The sequence below is a fragment of the Cervus canadensis genome, chromosome 23 (assembly GCF_019320065.1).
Source record: "Cervus canadensis isolate Bull #8, Minnesota chromosome 23, ASM1932006v1, whole genome shotgun sequence".
NCBI classification, from domain to species: domain Eukaryota; kingdom Metazoa; phylum Chordata; class Mammalia; order Artiodactyla; family Cervidae; genus Cervus; species Cervus canadensis.
Window position 1 is genome coordinate 2,015,696 of NC_057408.1, and position 19,502 is coordinate 2,035,197.

Sequence of the window (19,502 nt, forward strand, 5' to 3'; positions counted from 1 at the left end):
TGCTCCTCCTCCTTGCACCTGCAGGTCTGGACCCTGAGTACTCAGGTGTGCTCTCTGCTCGTTGCCATGTTCCTTCCTCTTTCTCCCATCACCTAGAAAAGACTTTCTGTGCCTCCAAAGACCAATTTGGCCTACCAATGCTCAGGCAGGGGGTAGATGCTGCAATGAATTTGCATCATCTCCTAGTGAGCACAGAAGGGGCCCTGGAGCACCTCCAGAGCCCTTTCCCTCTCCAGTGTTCACACTCCTCTGCCAGGCCACTGCCCAGCCTCTGCATGGACATGCCCAGTGATGTCGAACTTTGGAGAACAAGTGAATTCTACGAACTGTCTTCCTAACATTGACCCAAATCCACCAAAAGAGCAATCCCCTTTGTCTGAGCTGTTCCCTGACCCAGCGTCTCCTTTCTGGATTCCTTAGCTCCTTTCAGGCAACTCAAGTCCCCTCCCAGTCCTGGTCTCCTCATCAGACTTCAGTTTAGGTGTCCATGGGTGCCCAGAATTGGTGCCAGGACCCTAGAATTTCCTCCATCCCTCTTTATCAGTTAAAACTGTGAATCACAGGGCCAAAGCTTTACAAGGGAGGATTCCCAGGGACCTTACCAAAGCAGCAGTTGCCTTCTGCCAGGAGGACCCAATGGGCTGCAAAGACCTTGGCCTACTCCAAAAAGCTGGGCCTTGTTCTTAGGCCAGGGAAGAGGCCTGGGGCTGCTGGCCTAGGTGGACTGAATGGGCCTAAGTGATGTCAGCCACCACGGCCACGCCTCAGCATCTGTCACTGCAGAGATTCAGATGTCACTGCTCCCACGGGCAGCAGCTGCTGGTCCTTGTCACCCCGCCGTTACTCCCTTCGGAAGGAAAGGCTTCCTCCTAGAGGAGGCTTAGGATGGGGATGGGGGACGGGGAGGGGCGGGGAGACCCCCGGGGCCTGGGCAGTTGGGCTCCTCTCTGGGCACTGCGTGTGGACCGGTGTGGGCACATGAGGAGCTGGTGCTGGGTGGGGGGACTCCAGTCCCACCTCAGCCATAACGACTGAAAGCCCTTGGAAAAGCCTCCACTCCTTCCCAGCTCCTCGAGATCCTCATCTTGTAGAACAAAGGCTGTGTGGTCTCTGAGCCTCATTTAACTCGTATATTCAAGGATTCCCTGCACTTGTGTATTTCCTTGTGTGTGTGCGTGTGTGTGTGTGTGTGTGTGTGTGTGTGTGTGTGTGTGTTAGTTGCTCAGTCATGTCTGACTCTTTGCTACCCATGGACTGTAGCCCGCCAGGCTCCTCTGTCCTTGGGATTTCCCAGGCAAGAAGACTGGAATGGGTTACCATGCCCTTCTCCAGGGGATCTTCCCAATTCAGGGATCAAACCTGGGTCTCCTGCATTGCAGGCAGATTCTTCACTATCTGAGTCACCACAGAAGCCCTTGTATTTCCTTACTAGCTAATAATCTAATAGTAAACTTTTCTAAGATAATGAGTCTTTCTCTTCTTTCTTTCCTTCTTTCTTTCTTCTCTCTCTTCTTCCCACTTCCCTGCTTTTCTTTCCCTTTCTTTCATTTTCTCTCCCTCCCCTCTTGGAAGTTCCCTAAATCCTTCTATGAACAAAGGATTGTCTTGAAATCACTCACTTTACAGCCAACTATTAGAGATAAAATTTGTGCAGAAATGAAATGCGAAGTATAACAAAGTATTGAAGTATTCCCACAAATCCAACGGGAGATTCTATCCCAGAGTTAACATTTGCCCTGGGTGTTTAATGTTGACAGAATGCAGGCAACCTTGGGAGGCAGAGTATGGGGTCAGGGGTTAGATAAGGCCTCAGGGGTCCAGGAGAGGTGAGAGAGAAGGTCACAGGGAGCAGAGAGAGCGAGAGAAAGGCCAGAAAGGGTGTTTGCAACAAGGGACGGATTGCTCAAAACTGGCTTTAGAATGACACAGTAGCCACTGGAAGATGGATTTTGAAAGTGAGCACTGGTTGACTATTGCCTCTCACCGCTTCGAGCTCACTGCCGGTGCTGGACATGGCACACACGGGATATTCCCAGCAGGACGTGGGACAGCAGATCTTGTGAACTGAGTGTTGTGACTGCCCCGGGGTCCCCCACGAGCCAGAGGAGAGGCTGAGCCAGAAGATGCCTGCTGTGCCCCCACTCCACAGCTGAGAATCATTAGCAAGCATGTAGGACGGGGTGGCATCATTGTGGGTCATAGTCTGAGGCCCAGAGAAGTGGAATGTCCCTCCAGATCTGACAGCGAGGGGAGGCACCCTGGCCTTATGACTGAGCCCTTCCACGGGGTAACTCTGTCCGGTTCTGAAAGCCTCTTCAGTACCAGAGGCCTTCTTCCCGGCTGCTTGTGGGCAGAAATCTGCTTTCAAAAGACCGATTTTCTTTGCCACTTGAGAGCTTGGCTTTTCAGAGAGGAGCAGACTCTGGCTCCAGACCTGGCTTCAAGAAGCGCTCGGCAGAGACAAGCGGCAGCCTCCCGGGTCAGCTGGCCAGCTGATCTCCATCCCTCCATCCCAGGGCCTGCGGGAAGGGGTCTCTTTGGCCCTCCCCTCCCCTCTGACTCTGCTGTGGGCACTGCCCTCCTGTTCTGCCTCCACTTCTGAGGGAGAGTGAGGCGGGTCAATGACCTGAGGACAACAGGAAACTGGCGCCCGAGAACTGGTCTGGGGAGGGGGGGAAATGCCAGCTTCCCTGGAGACCCAGGAGGGTTTGGTTCCATCCTTTTCTCCCAGGGTCCTACACCCATCTGTGAGAGAAGTGGGGGACATTTGGCCTGGCTGGCCAGGGGGCCTGCGGCTTTGTCCCCGAGGTCCCCACCGGCAGGAGGTGGTTATCCCAGGGGCCGTGGGGTGGGCAGCTGGCCCCTCTGGTGGTTGTCCCCAGCACTGCCTGCTCCTTCCCTTCCTTCTTGGTCTGAGGATTTGAAGACAGTGCCTCTCAGCTCTGGGGTCTGGAGGCTGAAAGCCCCTTTTCCTTGAGGTGATCAAGCTGGTGCAGTTTAGAATTCAGCTAGAACATCCCTCCAGTGCAGGACGCTGCCTGCTCTGCAGAAGCCCGTCCGGCCACACAGCTCTACTGTCTCCACCGCCGTCCCTGGCTTCCTGACTTCCCGGCCTGGCTCCTCTCAGCTCCCAACCAGCCTCCTCTGCCCCCTTGTCTCCGTCCCATTGTCCCCAGGAAGCCGGACCTGGCCCAGAGGACGCTCCGGGTGTTGGGCCTTGTTTCTGCCCTGCTTTCCTCCTAGGAAGGGCCTCTCACTCTATCAAGCCTCCTGGTTCCCTGGCTCTGCCCCTCCTTCCCGTTGACAACTGCCTTTCAGTCAAGGCCTCAGTTCAAGTCTCCGCTCTGTCATTTACCAGATGAGCATCAGTGAACCTTCCAGAGATGCGAGACCTCCATCACTGTCCTCTCCACCCACCTGGCCCACAGCCCGTGGCCCCCACATCCTCTGCTTCTCCTTCACCTTCCCCTCCCCATGGGGCTTGTCCTCTGATCCACACACTCTCCCGCTGCCAGCCCTTTTGGCTCCCCGCCCACGAGGCACGGGTCAAACACCAGCTCTTGTGGGGTGCCTGCGTGTGCCAGGTGGCCATTGGGCAAGCGCACGGTGGCCTGCCCCATCCCAGCCCTGCCCTGGGGAACACCCCTGCTTGAAGGTGCTCCCAGCTAGCTCTCAGAGGGACCCGATAGCACCAGTTTCCAGAATTCTAAGATGCACATGTTTCTTTTCACATTTCTGAAACTACTGTGTGTGTTATACTTTGCTGTGTTCCTTTAATGTGGTGCTTTTTAAGACAAAAAACTGTAACCCCTCTTTTTTCCCCCACTCCCTAATCATGTTATTTAGTTCACGGTGACTCTTCCAACTGATGTCATTTCAGCCCTGGGGAAATAAGATAAATGGACAGTATAGTCAAGGACATCTGGAGATTATTTTTTAACCCAAAGGAGTAACTCTAATGGGAAAAATTGCAGGTTGTCTATTGATGGGGGCATTCTGGGATGTAAATGCTATTCAGATGTCACTGATCGTTGGCTTGCCAGGGGCCCACATTGTGTACCCTAAGAATTTCACTCCTCTGCTCTTAGAGATCAAATACAGCAGCTGCTATCTGCTGCTTTCATAGACAGTGCAGGACACAGACTGGGGAGAGGATGGGGCCCCAGAATGGGTGTCTCCTGCCTTTAACTACCTTCTGAGTAGGGCGCCTGTGACTGAGAGCCCTCTGGGGATGGAGATGAAAGGGGAGAGGGGCACAGAGTCCCAGAACAGAGGTCAAAGGACTTGTGCAGGTAGAAATTGCCCGAAACAATTCGAGACTTACAGATACTTTGGTTCATTGTTGCTGCCCACCCAGGAGAGAAGGCAGCCGCGTTCACTGCCCAGTGCATCGGCTGGAGGCACAGGTTACAAGAGGGTGGAAACCTCTCCAGGCTGGGGTGTGGCCGGTCTTCTTCCTAAGGGGCCTCCACGGGAACCTGAAAGGCCCCCCCTCGAAGGGTGGGCGCCCTCATGGCAGGAAGGGACTGTGGGAGGAAGGCAGCTGGTGTTCCCCGAGATGGGAGAGATTCCACCAGTGCCCGAGGCAGAGGATGCCAGCCCGCTCTGCCTGACCGGCCCCTGGGCACTGCAGCTTTAAAACCTAGAGCTCACCTCAGCCCTGCTGGCCACCTTCCTTCCCTCTCGATTTCATACCAGTTTGCCTTCAACCAGCCTCAGCACGTCAGTCCCTCCGAGCCCCTGTCTTTCCCTCAGTCCCTCCAGCAGTCAGTCAACCAGGTATTCACTGAGCACCAGCTCTGGGGAGGCGTGTGGGGGTCCAGAAACAGTGAGACACGAAGCTTGGCCAGCCAGGGGCGGCAGGAGTGAAGTCACAGCCCAAGGTCCCTACTGCCAGGGCCCAAGGGAGTGGTAGCGACAGGGCCTTCCATTGGAACACAGGGGAGGAAGGCGTCCCCGGGGGCTGGTGGGCAGGAGAGGCATTTTTTGAGTTGCCGTGACATGACCTTTAAAGGTGGGGAAGGCAGCCACCAGCGTGAGCAATGGCCCCGGAGTGGGAACGTGGATGTCTGCAGATTTGAGTGGTCCAGCGTGGATGATGGCGGAGGGTTTGGTGGGGGTGGGGGGGATCAGGAGGAGGGAGCTGGACGATCAGGTTAAGGTGTGTGGATCTCACCAGCAAGCCAGGGGGCTACTGGCAGACATGTTAGCAAGCTTGGCTAAAACACTTCGCTCTGTGTGTGGAGCTGGTCTTCTTTCTTTAGAGCTGCAGTGTCCAACACGGAAGCTGCTATCTGCAAGTGGTACTGCAGATGTACTGTGTACACAGATGTACTGTGCTGGGTGTACACTGGATTCTGAAGACTTAGTATGAAAAAAAATAATGTAAACTATCCCAATACTTAAAAAAAAAAATGTCATTTATTTATTTAGGCTGTGCTGGGTCTTCACTGCAATGAGTGGAGAGCATATGGGCTTCAGTTGTGGAGCACAGGCTTAGTTGCCCTGCATGTGGAATCTTCCCGGACCAGGGTTCAAACCCATGTCTCCTATATTTGCATGCAGATTCTTAACCCCTGGGCCACCAGGAAAGTCCTTCAATAAATTTTTATATCGAGTATATGCTGAAATAATAACATTTTGGATATGCTGAGTTATACAACATATATTGTTAAAATTACATTCACCGGTCTCTTTTGACTTCTTTAAAGGGGGCTACTAGAAAATCTACAATTGCATATATGGCTCACATTGTAACTGAACAGACAGTGGTGGATTGGAGTCTTCAAAATATTCTTCGTTTTTGTCACCCCATTCCTTTCCTCCGCAGTCGTGGCTGTCTTTCACTTCGTTAGCTTTTGACAGCTCTCCATTCCTCTCTTGCCCTCTTTCCTTCGGTTGTGTGGGCCTTCTCCTTTCTTTATGGTCATGTTGGTGATAGATGGTGGTGAGTGAGGAGGAGGAAGCCAGAGCCAGCGTGCTCAGGCCACAGCCCCTGGACTCCTAGAAGCCAGAATTCACCAGGCAGGGAGGCCTACTGATCTGTGATACTTGTGGGAGTTAAGATTCTAGATAATTCTTTTCTGGCTTACTTGCAGTGAGCCAGAAATACATTATAGTTCCATTTTGTTTTGCAAATATTTAAAAAAATTTTTTAAAAAACCTATCAGTGACATGCATGTCATTTACAAAGACAAATAACTCCAGTACAAGACACATTTAATAAAACAGGGATTGTCTGCCCTTCACCCCCACCCCAGCCTCACCACTAGAAGCTCAACACTCCCAGCTCTTCTTCAAGTATTTACTTCCTGAAATACATAAATTACTAAGTAAATTTCTAAATAAATTCTTATACTGCTATTTGTTGATTTTTCAATTTTGACATTGTCTGTTTTCTTATTATGCAATAAATGTCTTTTTCTGTTCTAAAATAGTTTATTAATGCTTACTGTATTATTAATATATAGAGACTGTTCACTGTTGAACCAAGTGGTACATAATAATTACACTTTCTGAACAATATTTCCTCTTCCTAGAGATAATAATTGCCTGCTTTCTATGACAGTTTTATAAATTCTTACCAAATGCTCTATAAAATTGGAAAATTTCTTCAAGTATTATTTCATTGTGGCCAAATCTAATGGTAATCCTATATTTTTTATCTACCCCCCAGATGCCTCCTCAGAGCACCCTCCCTCCTGCCCCCTTCAAAAGGTTGCTGGAGGGTCTGTACTGCCGTCTTCTTGGGAAACCCCCCCCTCTTCCGGGTGTCACCCCCTATTTCTTTGCTCCTTTCTCTTGGTTTGCATCAGTATCTCTTTGAGAAAGGGTGCAGAGAAATTAATTTTTTTTTTTTGAGACCTTGCGTGTTTGAAAACAGTCCTGTTCTCTTCTCATGCCTGATTAAGTTTAGCTGGACACAGAATTCTAGATTGAAAATCTCCCCCTCCCCCGCCTCTGCTGTACCTTGAAGGCAGTCGCTCCACTGTTTTCAAGCTTCCAGTATTGCTGTTGAAAAATCTGGTGCTATCCTGCTTCCTGATGCTTCTAATGCAACTGGTGTGCCTTCTCTCTGGAAGGTGTGAGAATCATCTCACTGCCCCCAGGCTTGGGGGTTTCCCTGGGATATGCCTCAGTGTGTGGTTCTCCCCATCCCCACCCCATTTTGCTGGGCACTCAGAGGGCCTTTTCTATCTAGAAACTGACCTTCAGTTCTGGGAAATTTTTAAAAAACTTTTCCCCATAATTTTCTCCATTTTTCTCTCTTACTAGAAAAACTGTGGGCTCTTCTGACTGAACCCTTCAACTCTGGCATCTTTCTCCTCATTTCCTTGTTTTCTTGTTCTGCTTCCTGGGAAATTACTCCAGTGTTATCTTCCAACCCTTCTGCTGAATTTCAGAGTTTACCTCTTATATTTTTAAATTCCAAGCTCTTTCTTGTCTCCTCTTTGCCCCTTTTAAAGGAGCTTACAGTTGTTTCATGGACCCAATATTTTATTTTTTTTTTAGGATATTAATATACATATTTTGAAGTTTATTGGTCTTTTTTTTCCTTTTTTTTTTTTTTTGACCCCTGCATTACTTCTGTTCCTCTGAGTTTTTTCTTTTTTATTTTTTTTTTTAATTTAGTATACTCTCTCTCTCCTCACTTTTCCTCAAGAGACTAGTCATCCTTGGCTGTCTGTTCACATTGAAGAGTAGGTCACCAAAACTTCCAGAAGTTCTGTGTCTATGCATGGACCTTTCAACTTATGGGCTCTATTATGCAGTGGCTGGCTGAGGACGCTACCATTTTATTGGGTACTCCCAACCAGAAGGATCTGTAGAGCTCTTTCTGGGACCAGTTTCCAGCCTGGAGCTGTGGGGTGTGGGAGGAGAGCGGAGAGGCACATGAAGGGCAGTATCCACTGAACCAAGTGGCAGAAGGGAACAGAGGTTTCCAAAGTTCCATGAATAGACTTTCACTTAACCCCCCTATTGGAGCGCAGTGCTGCACCCCGGTCCTCCACTACTGGGGCCTTTCTGGCTCAGTTTCCCTGCAAAATGCCAAGGCGAGGGAGGGGCAGTCACTGCACTGGAAAGGGCAGAACTGCTCCTCATATAGGCTGGCAACCAGCCTCCCCATTCTCAGCGCCACCATCTCTCCACCTTCCAAGGGAGTCACCACCTCCAACTCCACACCGTTCCAGCATGTGTGGCAAGATCTATCCATTTCTCTTTGACTGCACCTTCATTGTGTGTGTGTTTAGCCGCTCAGTCGTGTCCAACTCTTTGTAACCCCACGGACTGTAGCCTGCCAGGCTTCTTTGCCCATGGGATTCTCCAGGTAAGGATACTGAGTGGACTGCCCTTTCCTTCTCCAGAGGATCTTCCAGACCCAGGGATAGAACCCTGGTCTCCTGCACTGCAGGCGGATTCTTTACCATTTAGGCTACAGGGACGTCCACACCTTCATTAGGTGCTTTGTTTCCAATTTCTCAGCTCTGCTAATTCCTCCATCTGCTTTCTGTCTTCCAGAAATCTGTTGACATTTGTTTCCTGCTGATGTCACGTCTCCTGTTCTCCCTGTCCTTGTCTGTTTATTTTCTCTTTATTCCTTTGCTCTCATTTCAGTGGGGTTTGGGAAGGAACAGATATGTGTTGAACCTGCCACATTTAACAGGAAGCCTCTGTAAATCTTCCTGAGGTGCCAAGTCTACTTCCTTCCTTATTAAAGGGCTCCAGTGCTGAGAGTTGGATCTCTGCTTATGGAGAAGTTGCAAGACTTTCCCATTATCAAGGTCAATTTTATTTAGAAGGTGGTGGAGACTAGATTAAATGAAGCATGAGCCTGGCTTATTGCTGGAAATTTTTGCTTTTAAAAAAATTATGATATTACAACAAATTAATTATACTTAAAATTTTGTGTGATTAGGTTTTTTCTTAAAATTGCATGGAAAACAACTTGTTTTCTCCTCAGAAATTTGGGCTCTCTGCAGGCTGGGTCCTGGCCAGCCAAGGCTTCAGAGCTTGACTAGGTTGGACTAAATTTTCTTTTGTGTGTGTGGGTTGCTCAGTTGTGTCCTACTCTTTGCAACCCCATGGACTGTAGTCCACCGGGCTCCTCTGCTGAGGCAAAAATACTGGTGTGGTTATCCATTTCCTTCTCCAGGGGATCTTCCCAACCCAGGGACCAAACTTGCGTCTCCTTCATTGCAGGCTGTTTCTCTAGGCATCTATTTTAAAAGGTAGTAGGATCAATAAAGTTGCTTGGGAGAAATTCAAGAAAGCCAAATTGTCTCCTGGGACCTTAAAATTCCTTTAACTAGTGTGTTAATTTAAAAGAGAACGCTTATCTATTTATTAAACAAAATATGCCTCCTCCCTCCAACACGTTCTGCACTGAGTCTTTACCAGGCAGCACTGAGGATCATTTGTATATAAGAATAATGACATCGTTGGGTTCTAATGAAGGTCTTGAGTTTCACGGGCTGCAGGTTGCGGGTAGGAGGAGATGAGACCCGTGGGGGACGGTGGCAGGGCTAGTCCTCATGGAGTCTTCGTCATTGCTTCTCCAGGTGCCCCCTTTCAAAGGTCTCAGCTTCCTCACGCTACCTCCTGCCGCCACTTCCACCTGGGCCCCCCGCAGCCGCAGCAGCTCGCTCCCGACTTCCCCCTGGCCCACCCCGTGCAGTCGCAGCCGGGCCTCAGCGCCCACATGGCCCCGGCCCACCAGCACAGCGGCGCCCTGCACCAGTCGCTGACCCCGCTGCCCGCCCTGCAGTTCCAGGACGTCACAGGTCCCTCCTTCCTACCTCAGGCCCTGCACCAGCAATACCTCCTGCAGCAGCAGCTCCTGGAGGCTCAGCACCGCCGGCTCGTCTCGCACCCGAGGTGTGTGAGCCACGTGGGCGAAGGTGGGCGGGGCCGGGGCGTGTGTGCGCCACGTGGGCGAAGGTGGGCGGGGCCGGGGCGGGGCCCCTGCTTTCCACCCCGCCAGGCTGGGCCAGCCGTCAGGCACCAAAGGAGTCTCCCTGTAGGAAGCAGCTTTCGCTCCGGTTAGAGGCATTCATTCCGGGTGGGGAGCACGGCTTTAACTTGACACCGGTTCCCTCTGTTGCTAGTATGTGTCCTTGTCACATGGCCCGGGTAGCTGGTCAGGAGCCGGGTAACTAGTGGACTAGGATGCTCACGGTGGACTTTTGCACAGTGTGGGAGACTAGACTCGGGGACCCCTCGCACCCTCTCAAACTTCACGGTCATCTGATTCTAGCACTGGAGGTCCCTAAGGGATGCCCTGGGTCAGCCCTGCCCGCAAAGAGCCCACCATGTAAATGCAAAGTAAAATGAGACAGTACTAATCAAATGGGGCTGAACTGACCGTGGGACCTTGGGCAAGTCACTTCACCTCTCTGAGTCTCAACTGTTAAGAGAAGGAATTGTACAAGATAAGTGGTTCTCAGACATTTTTGTCTCAGGACATTCTTTACACTCTTAGAAATTATTGAGGACTATAGCAAGCTTTTGTTGATGTGGCTTATGATTATTGATACTTACCCTATTAGAAATTAAAACTGAAAAAATTTTAGATACTTGTTAATTCATTTTAAAATGACAAAAACAAAGTTATATTAACACCAATAATGTTTTTCAAAGAATAGCTAGATATAAATGAAGTAAAAAGAGTGACTTTTAAAAATTATGTATTTGCAAATCTCTTTAATGCCTGGCTCAATAGAAGATGGCTGTATTCTCAAGTCTGCTTCTGCACTCAAATTGTAGCTGAATCACATGTCATGTAGTTTCTGGAAAATTCCATTGTTCACTTGTGAGAGAATGAGAGTGAAAAAGCAAATGCATGATAGTATTATTATGAAAATCATTTTGACCTCAGAAACCCTGCGAAAGGGTCACAGGGACTGCCAGGGGTCCTTGGAACATACTTTGAGCATCTCTGGACATGATGATCTTTAAGACCCCAAGCGTTTGTGTCTATAGAGGCTGGGGTGCTTGGGACAGAAGGTGAGTATTGTAGGAGGTCAGAGGAAGCAGAGGTCACTGTGATCTGAAGTGTTCTGGCAGCCCTTCCTGGAGGAGACCTAGTCCTGAGTCATGAAAACTGGGAAGAGTGTGGAGAAGGGTGGAGGAGAGAAGAGCATGGCGGCAGCAGAGGGTATGGGTGCATAGACGTGGGAGATGCTACAGGAGGCAGGTCTGTGTGTCCTGAATACAACCCGCCAAGGACAGAGGGGCGTAGAAGGAGCACAGGAGGCAGAGAGCCCGGGTGAGACAGCAGGCCTGCAGCAGCTAGACCCAGGGAGCAGCCTTGGCGTAGTAGGCAGCCCACAAACAGCAGGAATGTTTGAGCTGCTGCCCAGGAAGCTTCCTTGGAGTTTGGGAAGAGGGCTGAAGGCCGCTGCTCCATACATAGGCCTGGGCGGGGGCCACCAGGGCTCAGCGCTCCTGCAAGCTGGGCTGGCCCAGGGCTGCCCTGACGCCTGGGTCCTCCTTCCCTTCTGGTGCAGGCGGAGTCAGGAGCGCGTGTCTGTCCATCCCCACCGCCTCCACCCCAGCTTCGACTTCGGCCACCAACTACAGACACCTCAGCCCAGGTATTTGGCTGAGGGCACTGACTGGTGAGTCTTTGGGGCCCCTGGGGGAGGGCGAGAGGAGGGTCTTGCCTGATCCATGGAGCTCCTGTTTCCTTCACATCAATGATGCAGAAGTCCTAGTCTTCAAGCCCCAGCTTTTGCCCTGTCTCCAGCCATCTGTGGAGCCAGATGGGCCCCCAGGGGCTTAGTTCTGGCAGCAAGCTCAGAGGTGGCTAAATGCCACCACGTGCCCAGCCTGGGGCTTGGTTCTCGTGGTTATGCCTAGGAGGAGCTGACAGGGATGCAATGCATTTCCCAAGTCCAGGGAATGCTGTGAACCAATGGTCCTTGGGAGGAGGGCAGATAGGAGAGTCTCAGGAGCTAGCATGATGGTCAGGGAAGGCTTCCTGGAAGGAGTGGGCCTTGAGGAGTCCAGAAAGAAGTGCCAGGGCATGCCAGCCAGGCAAAAGAGGCTCAGAGAGATAGAACCAGCCAGGTTGGAGGCAAGGCCTGGGGAGAGGCTGAGGGCTTGGTTGAGGGGTCTTTGTAGGCAGCGGGGCCTTGTGAAGTCTTCCCACAATCTGCACTCAAAACAGAGGTCTTTCTTGCCCTGGGATGCAGTACCATTTGGTTTTGGGCCCTTGGTCCCACTCTACTCACAGGTTCTAGCTCAGGGAGGGCTGACCTAACCTAGGGTCAGATCCAAACACCTGAACACTCAAAAAAAAAGATGTGCAGTTCACTAAAATACTTAGAGGTAAGGGCCTCATGCCTGCAACTTACTTTTAAATAGTTTAGAAAAAAAATCTATGGAGAACTGTGTATGGGTATATATAAAGCAGGTATGTAGGTATGGATGAACGGAGAGAGAGAAAAGGAAAAAGAAATGCAGTCAAGTAGTAAAACTTTAACATCTGGGGAATCTGAATGAAGGATAACCAGGAATTTTTGGTGCCGTTCTCACAACTTTGAGGCTAAAAAAATATTTTTTCTTTAAAAGAATGTAAAAACAAAAAGACCTCAATGAAAGGGAATGGACTATTTATAAAATAGACATACAGTAGTGTCATTACTCAGCCATGTAGTCAGGCTAACTTTCATGAGCAATGGTTGCTTTGGAAGCGTGACCAGGGCTGGACACCCAGGAACAGTTCTGAGGGGCAGTTCTGGATGACTGGATGTTAAACGTGCTTCTAGGTGCAGGAGAGGGTTGTTTTCACAGGTTCCATCATCTCCAGCCCTCACTAGTTCTCCAGTTTTCTCTGTTAGATTTAACACTTCCTTAAGAGATTGTACCACAGCCAGCTTCAGCCCAGCCTTTTTCTAATTAGCAGATTCAAATTAGGAAGATTTAATTGTTGTTTGGATGAAATTCTGTCCCTCGGCAGGCAAGTCAATTCAATTTAATTCACTTCAGCACACAGAGAGCCCAGGGTCCTTGTGTGCGGCTGAGGGATCTGAATACACACACGGGGTCCCATGTGGCAAGTGGGAGGGTCAGGTGACACGCTGAGGGTGGTGCTGCAGAGATGTCAGGGGTGCAGATGCGGGTGCGAGTTAGCCAGCTTGCTTTAAATCGCCTGTCCTCCTCAAATTTCTGTTGCTCTGCATTCCTGACCCCTGCCTGCCCTGAGAACTGGGAGAAACTGGGGCTCCTGTGCCCAGGGCCACCTTGGGCTTTTCCCCACTTCCCAAGCAGGAGGCCCTCTCTCCTCCCTATAATGAGCTCTGCTCCAGCAAGGGCCAGCCTAGTGGTAACGAGGGGCTTTACATGCCCACCCCCCTTCTTTCCCAGGGAGGTCTCTTCTGCCAGGAGATGCAAGGTTCTGGAAATCAGATGACAGGAAATGCATTAGAGGAGGGGCCGCTCTCCCTGCTCTGCGAGGAGCCCTGGGAGGGAGGAGGTGGGAGTGTGTCTGGACCCGACCCCCCTGCCCCTTTCCTTGAAAGAACCATCAGGAATCACTGACTCCTGCCCTAATCACTCCAGGAACCGGCCCCCAGAGCCTGGTCCAGCCCCAGGCCTGAGGCTGACTGGCCTTTCCCTGAAATTTAGGAGATTTCAGCCCTACCCACGTAGCTGCTCTCAGCTGAGCACCCTGGCCTGAGAGTGTGTGGGAGCAGCAGGCCTTGGGGGATAAATCCCCCACACGAAGTTCCCCTTTCTGGCCTAGGCCTGGTAACTGGACCCCGACTTTGCGCCCTCCTCCAGTGTCTCCTCTGACTCAGTCCTGGCTTCATGGTTCCATCTCTGCCCCCACTTCAGGCCACTCCACCACCTAGTCCTAGCTCTGCCCGGGGAACCTGGGACAGTTAGAGAAGGGGCATGGAGATGAGAGCCTCCTGGCTTCCTTCCCCTGCAGACAGCTGTTCGGGGATCCTGGGTTTGGGATCAGATTTTTGATGAGATGATAAAAGGGGATCCCAGAGCCCACCCAGGCCTACCCTGGGCAACTCACCCCACTCATCTGAGGGTGAAGGTGTCTTTTGCTTCTCTAGTCAACACTCTCAGAATTGGAGCGATTCTGTTCTCAATTCCTTGGGACTTTGCTTTTGGTAGAATTCCCTGAACATCTCTCTGCAGCTGTGAATCTGCTGGGACTGCTGGGCAGCTGCTAAGAGTCTGAGTTTCTGCCCACGAGGTGCCCCATGGAACTCCTTTCGTCGAGGCAGGTCATAGGATGAGCCCAGGTGAGGGTCAGAAACCCTGGAGTCCCAGACTGGCTAGCCCAGGGCCGTGGATCGGGCACTGTCCTTCTTCAGGCCTCTATTGGGCCTGCAAAAATGAGGGGTTGGACTCAGAGGATTTCTAAGTTTACTTCCAACCAACTCCAAGAGTTACCTCATTTCCCAAGGGGGCAGACTCATCAGCAGTTGTTCCAGGGATCTGGGCTTTGGCGACCTGATGCAAAGAACTGACTTCTTGGAAAAGATCCTGATGCTGGGAAAGATTGAAGGTGGGAGGAGAAGGGGATGACAGAGGATGAGATGGTTGGGTGGCATCACCGACTCAACGGACATGAATTTGAATAAGCTATGGGAGTTGGTGATGGACAGGGAAGCCTGGCGTGCTGCAGTCCATGGGGTCGCAGAGAGTCGGACATGACTGAGTAACTGAACTGAACTGAACTGATGGAGGAAATACAGGAATATATTTACATCACACTGCTCAGACATCACAGATGGAAGCAGAAATTCTTGCCATGTTCCTCATGTTTTAAACAAATTGCATTTGCTCAGGTGCCCTTTGGTTTGCTATATTCCCTACACCCTGGCACTCAGGTTGCAACCTGAACAGGTTCAGCTTCAACTTGTAATTTCTGGTAAAAACACTTCAGAGGAGATGCTGGGTTGTTCCAGCCAAAACCTGGTTGACTCTCCAATGTGAGTTTAATAGTAATTGATGATCTTCACCCAGATCCTTTATTTCTCTAGGAGACGTGAGAAGGTGACAAGTAATTCAATCATTGCTTATTCATTTATTACACAGAAAACTTTCATAAAGAGCAATTTCCCTTCATCGTGATTTGGTTACCCTGAAGTACAGTTAATAGAGGAAAGACAGGATAAATGTTTGGTTCTTCTCCTGTATTTATTAGTTTTCAAAATGAAGTGTTGGTTCCCTAGCATCCTTCAAAGGGAACCGATTTGCTTTAGCATCATTTCATGCTCATGGATGTGAACCTATTTGATGTATTTCAACTTATTGCAACACTCACTGATGCAAAATGTCCAAACTCTGCCAGTGGGGGCCTCTTCAAGATGGCTCCTGAATCCTTTTGACCTGACCTTGATGACTTCCTTGCTTTCAATTATGACAAGATGTTTCAATCTCATTTTGCACATTTTTTTTGTACTCAGACCTGAACTTAGCCATTTTTTCAAGAAACCCTGGTTCCTTTTCAGTATTCACTGATTGATTACTTAAGTAAAGTGAATTTCCTCCACGGTTAAGAATGGGGGCAGTGGTTCAGGAGAGTTTCCTGCCCCAAGGCTGCAGGTCCCTCTCCTGTTATTTTCTTAAAGTGGTAAAAGCATGGCCTCTGACCCCTCCATTTTATCTGGACCTGTGTTTTCTTTGCTCTGTATCTGTACCTGGCTTATTTGGATTCCTCTTTCAGCCTTTCTCTTAGGAATGGACTTTGCCTTGGGAAGGAGATTTGTGCACTAGTCCCAAGTAGTATGAGGCCCGGACTGTTCTAGTTCCTTCGGATCTCGCAGAGCCCTTCCTTCTCTGAGTCTTGGTTCTCTTTGTCCTAATGAGGGGGATGGACTAGGCGAGAGTGGCTCCCTTGCCTCTGCGGCAGTTTGTGACCCTGATTCTACGCGATGGGCTTGATGTCTCGGGTCCCTTCGCAGCCTGATGGCTGGACCCCCTGTGCCTCACTGTGGCCCTGTCCCTGCAGGGATCTCAGTGTGGACGCCGGCTTGAGTTCTGCTCAGTTCCAGGTGCGGCCCGTCCCTCAGCACTATCAGCATTACCTAGCAACTCTTCGAATGCACCATTTCCCCCGAAACTCCTCCTCCACGCAGATGGTGAGTGAGAGGCTTTGCCAGGAGACTGACTCCTCTGCCGCCTGTTGGTGCCAATGGTGGGCTGAGGCCTGAGGCTCTGTTCCCCTGTGCCCCGCGCCCCTGTGCCCCGCGCCCAGCAGGTCCACTGCCACCCTTCCCTCCCGGCTCCCAGTCCCAGTCAGGCTTGAAGGGGAAAGAAAGGAAAGCTGCTGGATTAGAAACGCGCACTGCTGGAAGGAGGGGTGGGGGGCGCTGGGGGAGGGGCAAGGGGCAGTGTGGCAGGCTGTGGCCTGGGGGGGGCTGGGGGTGGAGGGATGGGGGTGGGAGTGAGTGAGGATGGGGAGTGGTTGGGGGAAAGGCCCAGGGCTAGGAACAAGCAGGGTAGTCCCCGAGCCCCATATGACCTCATTTAAGGTGGGCGCCTCCTGGGCTCTGGTTTTACTGATCTGTGAAATGGGATGAAGACCCCTGGTGTGGGAACACAGGAGACCCTAGAGGTGGCCCTTGGGGCTGCCTGCTCATCTGGGGTGGCCTCATGTCGAGCGTAGGCCTTCAGCACTGCAGGGGCGGGGACTGTGGGTGGGTCAGGTTGGGTTTGGGGGCCTTTGTGTTCCTGCCATCCCAAGCTTCATGACGCTTCATGAATGAGGGTGAAGTGAATCCGTTAAGGCAGCTGAAGACGGACTGAAAATCTTATTTCCAGACATCTTCTCCATGCTGCTGCCCCCGAGCGTTAATTCTGCTCTTCCGGCACCGCCTTTGCCCTTTAACCACTCAGCACCTCAGCCTCCTCACTTGTAAAGTGAGAGCTGGGACTCGTCATTTCAGGAGCCTTGTCGGCTCTGACGTTCTAAGGTTCACGTATGAAGTACCACCCCCTAGGAATAAAACCTTGTGTGTATCGAGACATTGGTGCATACCAGGCACCGTTCTAAGCACCCTTTGTTCAGTTGCTCAGTCATGTTTGACTCTTTGCGACCCCACCAGGCTCCCTCTGTCCATGGTATTTCCCAGGCAAGAATACTGGAGTGGGTTGCTATTTCCTACTCCAGGGGATCTTCCCAACCCAAGGATCACCCCACAGGAAAGGTTTTATCCCTATTTTACAGATGGGTAAACTGAGGCCTAGAGAGGTAAAGTCCAGGGTCATGCAGGAGTAAGCCGAGGAGCTCTGACTCACAGTGAGTGAGGCGGGGCCGTGCAAGGAAACGGCTCTACATTTTAATATTTTTGATATTTTTGTTCATTATGGACTTTTTGGTATTACTTTGATTTTTAAATATTACATTAAAGTATTGTTTCTCTTGGTTCTGAGTTATTAAATTTCGTGCCCTCACTTGTCCCACCCTAGTCTGGGCAGCGCAGCACAGAGGGGAAAAAGGGTGAGTTTTGCTGTCTGACTGCCTGGGTTTGAAACCGTGGTTATGTCACTTACTTCATCTGTTCGTGTCTTGTTTACCCTATCACTAAAATGGGGATAGTAATTGTACCCACGTGACAGATCAGGTGAGGTAATTCAGTTAGTCACGAGAAGGGCTTAGAACAGAACCTGCTGTGAAATAAATGCCCAATCAGATTCGTTTGTTCCTTTACTGATTTTGTGACTCTTTCTGGGGCCGGTTCGGCACAGGCTTGGTTCTTGATGAGCAGAAAAGACAGGAGGAGGAGAGCCGGCGCTTCCCCTCCCTTATCTGCGGGACTTCAGGGTTGCGCTAACTGGCAGCTGCGGGAGGGGGACCGGAAGCTGGGCTCCTGGAGCCTGGAATCCTGCCTGAGGCGTTTTCTCCCCAACAGGTCGTCCATGAAATCCGCAACTACCCTTACCCTCAGCTTCACTTCCTTGCTCTCCAGGGACTGAACCCCAGCAGACACACCTCCGCTGTGCGGGAGAGCTATGAGGTACCCCTGCCCCTCTGTCGGGGGGAACCCGCCCATTCCGCCTGGCTCCTGCTGGCTTGGTGGAGACCCCACCATCTCCTGTCCCTCCCTCTCTGGTGGGGGAGGCACGGGTGGTGGTGGGGAGCCTCAGGGTTGAGAGTAAGAGGGAGAAAAAGAGTAGAGATCTTGCGCGGACTTTGAGCCTCTGACAAGTTAGCTAGTTCTCCCCATGTGAGTCTTTGCTGACGTCCCCCAGTGCCCCTCTGCCTTATCATGTGTGCATCTGTGTGTCTGCACGTGTGGAGTGCACGCATCCACACGTTTTCTCTTTGTAGGAGCTGCTGCAGCTCGAGGACAGGTTGGGAAACGTGACTCGGGGAGCAGTACAGAACACCATCGAGAGGTTCACCTTCCCCCACAAGTACAAGAAGGTAAGCAGGTCAGCCTGCAGAGTTGGGGGGTAGGGGGTGAGGGGTGGTCTAGTTGATCCTGGCGTAGTTTAACATCAAGAAGAAGCTCTGCAGCTCTGCTAGGGTCTTCCCAGGGTCTTCTCCCGTGCCTCTGCCGGTGTGATCAGGAGGGGTGATGGCAGGCGTCTCATCTGGAGAGAAGCGGGGTGCATGCGTGTGTGCTGGCGGACTTGTTAGTTTGGGTGGGTGTACAGGCAGATAAAAGTTTGTATCTGAATGTGGAGGGCCATCGGAGCACCAGCACTGAAGGCTAACATTTGCCTTAAAAAAGACTCCCAAGTCCAACCTCGCCTGTGGACAAATGGGAGGCTAAGGCTCCAGAGAGTAGGTTTCCAGTCCTCTGTGAGTGTCAGGTTCACCTGGACCACTTTTAAAGCCACAGATTCACAGGCTATGCCCTAAGCCTGCAGAGGAAGACTCTCCAGGGCTACTGCTTAGGAATCTGGAGTAGGATTAGAACCTAGGAATTGAAGTTAAGTTGTTTTTTTTTCAATTCAATAAATAAAAAATTTGGAAGCAACTGAGATGTTTTTTGATAAGGAAATAGATAAACAGTGGTACATGTATATAGTGGAGTATTATTCCATGATTAAAAAAATATATTTTCATACAGACAATATAAATATAAAATATATATAATATATTTTATATTTTATAATATATACTTTATATTTTATAATATGAAATATTATTTTCTTATGTTACTGTAATGGTGGACACATGACACTGCATTTGTCAAAACCCTAAGAACTCTAATGTAAATCAATGGACTTTATTAATAGCGAGGTATCACTCTTGGTTCATCAATTGTAACAAATACACCAAACTAATGCAAGATATTAATAGGGCAAACTGTGTGCATTTTGAGAGGGGAAGGCATGGAGCAGGCTGTATTTTCTGCTTAGCTTTCATATAAAGTAACACAACTCTATGAAATAAAGTCTGCTATGAAAACAAATAAATACTTATTTAAGTTTAGGAATTAAAAGCTTGACAAGCACTGAGAATCTTTGGAGCTGGAAAATGCTCGTGCTGGTCAAGCTGGAGCCCGTCTTCACCCCCTCAG

The 19,502-nt window shown here is 50.3% G+C and overlaps 1 protein-coding gene across 3 annotated transcripts in view; it reads left to right on the forward strand.

The window, feature by feature from the left end:
- RNF165 (ring finger protein 165) overlaps positions 1 to 19,502 on the forward strand; it is a 110,603-nt gene that overhangs the window by 79,355 nt on the left and 11,746 nt on the right. The window contains exons 2-6 of one of the 3 annotated variants that reach the window (XM_043444463.1): positions 9,561 to 9,899; positions 11,508 to 11,618; positions 15,980 to 16,109; positions 17,883 to 17,987; positions 18,302 to 18,397. In XM_043444463.1, coding sequence (XP_043300398.1) covers positions 16,071 to 16,109; positions 17,883 to 17,987; positions 18,302 to 18,397 — 240 coding nt within the window. In that variant the 5' untranslated portion in view covers positions 9,561 to 9,899; positions 11,508 to 11,618; positions 15,980 to 16,070. Of the gene's footprint in view, positions 1 to 9,560; positions 9,900 to 10,365; positions 11,005 to 11,507; positions 11,619 to 15,979; positions 16,110 to 17,882; positions 17,988 to 18,301; positions 18,398 to 19,502 lie in introns of those variants that run through there. The other 2 variants (XM_043444461.1, XM_043444462.1) reach the window with 2 other exon arrangements.